Genomic DNA, 7292 nt, shown 5'->3' with positions numbered 1-7292 from the left:
AATTTGACAGTCCTATCCATTATTTGGCGTAATTGCACACAGGGTTCCACTTCGCATACAGTGGCTGCAAAATTGCATTCACTTGAAGGGGCCAATGGAAGGTATAATTCGCCCTAACTGAGGGTAATAATTTATATTTGCGTATTGGAGTTATATTAAATGGCCTCAAACCCTATCCATTACATTTTGTAATTTCACTTGCTTCCTTATTGCTTGTGAGGGCTGCAATGTTGCATTTTGCTTGAAGAGGACACTGGAGAGTGTAATCTGCTCCTTCTCCCTTGAAGTTATACTCTAACATCAGCCAATCATCCAATTTGAAGATAAGACGCAACCCCCAAAATCTTCTAACTAATAATAAATAATTATTTATTTAAAAAAAGACCTTTATTCAAGACATTCCTGAATGTCAACAGCTGCATGTTTTAGAGTGGTATTCAAAGAACAATAAAAAGACAGACAACATAGGAAAAAATATACACTAGCTACCAACCCAAAAATCTGATTCTAGAGTTGCACACTTAGAGAACGTATTTCTTTCATATTGATTTATATTCTTCCTAAGCGATTACAAGCAAGGGAAAAAGAACTACCACTAAAATATTTAAAATAAAACATCCCATTGAAAACACTTAGTGTTAACTTAAACTAGTTAGGGAACGTAACCCCAAATGTTTTAAAAACATGAAATATACAATCTAAGGTGTTCTTGTTGCCTCTTTTCAGAGACATCACATTTCTAAAACAGGTTTTACATATTATTAAACAAGAATGGACACTCCAACAGCAGGGCGGCTACTCATCATCGTCATCATCATCCTCTTCCTCCTCCTCCTCATCCTCTTCTTCATCGTCCTCATCGGCAGCTGCAGAAGAGGACGTATCCACTCTACCTTTGGTGCGGTATGAGGTGATATCCTGTGGGATACTTAGTGTTAGTAGGGCTGTACGTTCGATTTTTTTTAACATAGCACTGGTGCTACAGAAATTTATACTTTTGTAGCATAGGCCACGAAATATAGTATTATAGTATTATAAGTATTATAAAATGTCTATTAACATCACTAAAAACAACCACAGGTAGTGCAGTTCATCACTTAAACAGGTATCGGACTAGCAAAGGACATGAATGTTGCATACAGGTCGCACAAAATCCCCACCTTAACAAGAAATGTTTTCAGACAAATATTTACTTTATTAGCTCATAATGGTAAATTGCAGGGACATAACTGTGTACAAAAAAATCAACCCATTACGTTTCAAATTAGTAGTGAAAATCTAAATTTAAATGTACAGGTGCTGGTCATAACATTTGAATATCATCAAAGTTGATTTTATTCCAGTAATTCCTTTCAAAAAGTGAAACTTGTATATTATATTCATTCATTACACATATTTCACATTTTTATTTCTTTCAACTAATGAAAACCCCAAATTCAGTATCTCTCCATAAATTCGAATATTACTTAAGACCAATACAAAAAAATGAAAAGTATGAGCATGTACAGCACCCAATACTTAGTTGGGGCTCCTTTTGCCTGAATTACTGCAGCAATGCGGCGTGGCATGGAGTCGATCAGTCTGTGGCACTGCTCAGGTGTTATGAGAGCCCAGGTTGCTCTGATAGTGGCCTTCAGCTCTTCTGCATTATTGGGTCTGGCGTATCGCATCTTCCTCTTCACAATACCCCATAGATTTTCTATGGTCAGGCCAACTAAGAACAGGGATACCATGGTCCTTAAACCAGGTACTGGTAGCTTTGGCACTGTGTGCAGGTGCCAAGTCCTGTTGGAAAATGAAATCTGTATCTCCATAAAGTTGGTCAGCAGCAGGAAGCATGAAGTGCTCAAAAACTTCCTGGTAGATGGCTGCATTCACTTTGGACCTCAGAAAACACAGCAGAACAACACCAGCAGATGACATGGCACCCCAAACCATCACTGACTGTGGAAACTTTACACTGGACTTCAAGCAACGTGGATTCTGTGCCTCTCCTCTCTTCAAGACTCTGGGACCTTGATTTCCAAAGGAAATGCTAAATTATTAATGTGCTTGGACACAGCTCTGTGAACAGCCAGCCTCTTTAGCTATGACCATTTGTGTCTTGCCCTCCTTGTGCAAGGTGTCAATGGTCGTCTTTTGGACAGCTGTCAAGTCAGCAGTCTTCCCTATGAATGTGTTGCCTACAGAACTAGACTGAGAAACCATTTAAAGGCCTTTGCAGGTGTTTTGGGGTAATTAGCTGATTAGAGTGTTGCACCAGGTGTCTTCAATATTGAACCTTTTCACAATATTCAAATTTTCTGAGATACTGAATTTGGGGTTTTCATTAGATGTCAGTTATAATCATCAAAATTAAAAGAAATAAACACTTGAAATATATCAGTCTGTGTGGAATGAATGTATATAAGTTTCACTTTTTGGTGATATTCTAATTTTATGACCAGCATCTGTATATCATCATACATACCATATTATTTAAATTAAGAAAGTGTATAAATTACTAATGGGAAAAGTTTTTTGTTATCCCTTTTTAAAATGCTGTTACCCACTACAGTACATAAACATTGTCAACTATTTTTTTCTGGAGCCTCCCTGCACCAGCAACAGAACACGAGCTACTGTTTCTCATGAAGTTAGCCAAGGGAAATCCCTTTTCCAATCTGCGTTATATCTGTACATTTTCCCTTTCATTTCACCCTTAATTTGATTTGGCATTGGTTCTTCACAAGTTTCTTCCTCATGGGCTCGTTTGGGGTTTTAGTTTAGTGCTTAAAAAATATCTCTTATTTTTCTCATCTAGCTAGATATCTCAACACGCTGAGGAAACAAGGATTGTTCACTAGGAATTGTATGATTTGGTGTTGCATGTATGGACTCTACGCCGACATGATTTTTAATCATACGATAAACAACAACCACCAAGTAGAATAGCAATGAGGCAATGATTTACCTAACACAAACACACACTAATTTCAAACAAAGAAGAAGCTCTGTCTCACACACACACAAAACTATTGCATGGGTGCTACTGTGGTTATCGCACAGACCGATTTGTTTCTTAGTGTTAGGGACCAAACAGTGTACACTACAGGAATTAACAACTTAACATAATTGAGGCGCCCACCGTAAACTGTCTTTCCTGACATTATTTTTGTCTGTGTTTAGATTCAAGGAGCCACCTCAGGAACCCATGTCGTTCACATTGACCATTTGGCTTGGGGGTAGAACGTGGTAGGGTGTCCTGTGGGCCAGAGTTTTTAAAAGCATTTCTCCAGGTAGACATGCCTATCTTGTATATATTTGCGACAACCACCATCTAATGATGAGATTAATGTATGGAACGTTCATGACGACAATTATGCTTCAATTCCAATAAATAACGGAATGTACAGTGGATATAAAGTCTACACACCCCTGATAAAATGCCAGGTTCTTGTGATGTAAAAGAATGAGACACAGAAATTATGTTAGAACCTTTTCCACCTTTAATGTGACCTATAAAGTGAACAATTCAATTGAAAAACAAACTGAAATCTTTGAGAAAAAAATAAAATAAACTCACAATAACCTGGTTGCATAAGTGCACACCCTTAAACTAATACTTTGTTGAAGCACCGTAAGATTTTATTACAGCACTCATTCTTTTTGGGTAGGAGTCTATTAGCATGTCACATCTTGACGTGGCAATATTTGTCCACTCTTCTTTGCAAAAGCGCTCAATCTGTCAGACTGCAAGGACATCCCCTGTGCACAGCCCTCTTCAGATCACCCCAGAGATGTTCGATTGGATTCAGGTCTGGGCTCTGGCTGGGCCATTCCAAAACGTTAATCTTCTTCTGGTGAAGCCATGCTTTTGTGGATTTGGATGTGTGCTTTGTGTTGTTGTCGTGCTAAAAAGGTGAACATCCTGTTCATCTTCAGCTTTCTAACAGACACCTGAAGGTTTTGTGCCAAAATTGTCATGTATTTGGAACTGTTCATAATTCCTTACACCCTGACTAAGGCCCCGGTCCCAGCTGAAGAAAAAACGCCCCAAAGCATGATGCTGCCACCACCATGCTTCACTGTGGGTATGGTGTTCTTTGGGTGACATGCAGTGTTGTTTTGTGACAAACATACCTTTTGGAATTCTGGCCAAAAAATTCAACCTTGGTTTCGTCAGACCATAACACATTTTCCCATGTGCTTTTGGGAGACTTGATGTTTGTTTTTGCATAGTTTTTCTTTGTAAGAAATGGCTTCCGTCTTGCCACCCTACCTTATAGTCCATTCATATGAAGAATACAGGAGATGTTGTCACATGTAGCGCACAGCCAGTACTTGCAAGAAATTCCTGCAGTTCCTTTAATGTTGCTGTAGGCCTCTTGGAAGCCTACCTAACCAGTTTTCTTCTAGTCTTTTCAGCAATTTTGGAGGGACCTCCAGTTCTTGGTAATGTCCATGTTTTTTCTCCACTTGATGACTGTCTTCACTGTGTTCCATGGTATATCTAATGCTTTGGAAATAATTTTGTACCCTTTTCCTGACTGATATCTTTCAACAATGTGATGCCTCTGATGCTTTGGAAGCTCTCTGCGGACCATGGCTTTTGCTCTTAGATGCAACTAAGAAAATGACAGGAAAGTCCTACAAGAACAGCTAAACTTTATTTGGGAGGTTAATTCTGAACATAGCCACATCCCCAGTTATAAGAGGGTGTGCACACATTCAACCAGGTTATTGTAAGGTTTTTATATTTAATTTTTCCCACTTGAAGATTTCAGTTTGTTTTTCAATTGAAATGTTCACATTATAGGTCACATTAAAATTGGAAAAGGTTCTGACACGATTTATCTTTGTCTCATTCTTTTACATCACAAAAACCTGGCATTTTAACAGGGGCGTGTAGAATTTTTATATCCACTGTATCTCTCCCTTGACTCGACTGGATACTCTTAATTTTCCACTATACAGAACTGATCAAATCTAATAGTGTTACTGGTCAGATGCTCTAACTAATAGGCTACATGACAGGATCCATATTATATTGCTCTTTAAAAAGTAGGACCATGTACACCATTTATTGTGTAAGCAATGCCTCTCTTCAACAATTTCTAAATGGTAAAAAAATGATCATTCATTCTTAAGAATTCACAAATTTGCTTTAGAAATGTAGTAATTTCCATTTTGTTCAAAAGTGGTGTTCCAAGAATATTGAATGAAAAATTTAAGCTGAAATAGTTTAGTACATAACAATAAGTCAGAAAACTTGTTTACATTTTGCACTAGCATTTTGTCCCACATAAGAAATATGCTTAAGCGTATCTGCTACAAAGCCTTCATCAGAGCATGTATAAAGAATATAAAACTCGATTTGAAAGCTTTTATATGAAAATGCTGAGTAATAAAATTTAGTAATGCAAATATTTTCTTATCACGGAGCTAAAATGCAAGCCGGGAAATCAAAGCCCCAGCAGACCTAGGACACGTGGCATATTGAACAATTTGTCTCTCAAAGTTAAAAATGGTGTGCTCACTTCTAATCTTTCAGACAAAAAAACAGAAAAGGAACCAGGCAAGCCTAGTTCAGCCAACCTGTGATTCACTGGATTCAAACCAGAGTCTCCTACAGTGCTCATAAGTTTGCATACCCTGGCAGAAATTGTGAAATTTTGGCACTGATTTTGAAAATATGACTGATCATGCAAAGAAAACCTCTTTAATTTAATGATAGTGATCATATGAAGTCATTTATCATCATGTAGTTGTTTAGCTCATAATGATAACAGAAATCACCCAAATGGCCCTGATCAAAGGTTTACATACACTTGAATGTTTTGCCTTGTTACAGACACACACAGGTGACACACACAGGTGAAAATGGCAATTAAAGGTGAATTTCCCACACCTTTGGCTTTTTAAATTGCAATTAGTGTCTGTGTATAAATAGTAAATGAGTTTGTTAGCTCTCACGTGGATGCACTGAGCAGGCTAGATACTGAGCCATGTGGAGCAAAAAAGAACTGTCAAAAGACCTGTGTAACAAGGTAATGGAAAAGGATATAAAAAGATATCCAAAGACTTGCAAATCCCAGTCAGTAGTTATTAAGAATTGGAAAATTCAGGGATTTCTTGATACCAAGCCAAGGTCAGGTAGACCAAGAAATATTTCAGCCAAAACTGCCAGACGAATTGTTCAGGATACAAAGAAAAACCCACAGTTAACCTCAGGAGAAATACAGGCTGCTATGGAAAAAGAGGGTTGTTTCAAGGTGCACAATACGATGATACCTGAACAAAAATGAGCTGCATTGTCGAGTTGCCAGAAAGAAGCCTTTACTGTGCCAATGCTACAAAAAAGCCAGGTTATAATATGCCCGGCAACACCTTGACATGCCTCACAGATTCTTGCACACTGTAATTTGGAGTGACGAGACCAAAATAGAATTCCGCTACATTTTCAATTAGCTTTTCTATTCTGTCACAAGCATCTGATCAGGAAATGAAATTGCTTTCAATACGATCAATACAACATTACTTACATTACTAGCCTTGTTGCCTGTGTACCCATACATCTATGATCGTAGCCTATCGATTTCCAGTTGGTACGTTAAACAGTGTCCCACCTTCAGAGAATGACTGAAAGAGCAATAGAACATGAAAATGCAATTGCACTGCACTTTCATTAAGTAAGGAAAACTGCTAAAGAATGAGGAAATTAAATTGCAAAGGATGTGCGCTGTTTCTCACTTCAAATTTGATTTAACATTTTTATTATTTTAAACACAAAGCGAGGTATGACTTAGAAAATTAAATGCCAAATGGCTTTTCATTAACATTTTAATATTGACAGCGAATGTGCATACCAATACAAGAAAATTCAAATGCAAATCACATGATAATTAGTCAAAGATGGTACCACAACCCCCGCTACCCTGCACTCTCCCAGTTGCCCCTCTTTGATATACTTTATATAATATCTGGTCACTTGAAAAAGTGTTGGGGACAGTAGCCTATAATACCCTAATCTAATAGTCTTTTCACCAGTTGTCTGTCTCGCTAACTCTACTGAAAAAAATCTGCAATTCTGCTAGATGTCGTCTGAAATATTAACAAATGTTATGCAGATTGGATGTAGTTTATGCATTAAGTTCTATTTAAATATTTTGACATGCTTGGGTGTAAAAGAATACTAGGATTAGGGCTGTTTTTCCGACCTAACTCATCTCTGCGACGTCAGGTCCTGTATGCAAGGTTGCCAGATTGACAGTAAACCGTGAAATCCACAAAAAAATCTATATATTTTATAC

General features: G+C 37.6%; 1 protein-coding gene across 3 annotated transcripts in view; it reads right to left on the bottom strand.

The window, feature by feature from the left end:
* Positions 1–368: 368 nt before the first annotated feature.
* The window catches only part of hmgb1b (high mobility group box 1b), a 19896-nt gene continuing 12972 nt past the window's right edge, over positions 369–7292 (bottom strand). For 2 of the 3 annotated variants that reach the window (XM_010904343.4, XM_010904345.4), the window contains exon 5: positions 369–918. In XM_010904343.4, coding sequence (XP_010902645.2) covers positions 796–918 — 123 coding nt within the window. In that variant the 3' untranslated portion in view covers positions 369–795. The remainder of the gene's footprint in view (positions 919–7292) is intronic. The other variant, XM_020050609.3, reaches the window with a different exon arrangement.

This window comes from Esox lucius, chromosome 1 (assembly GCF_011004845.1).
Source record: "Esox lucius isolate fEsoLuc1 chromosome 1, fEsoLuc1.pri, whole genome shotgun sequence".
NCBI lineage: Eukaryota > Metazoa > Chordata > Actinopteri > Esociformes > Esocidae > Esox > Esox lucius.
Note: the sequence above shows the minus strand (reverse complement) of the source record. Positions and strands in the feature narration are given on the sequence as shown.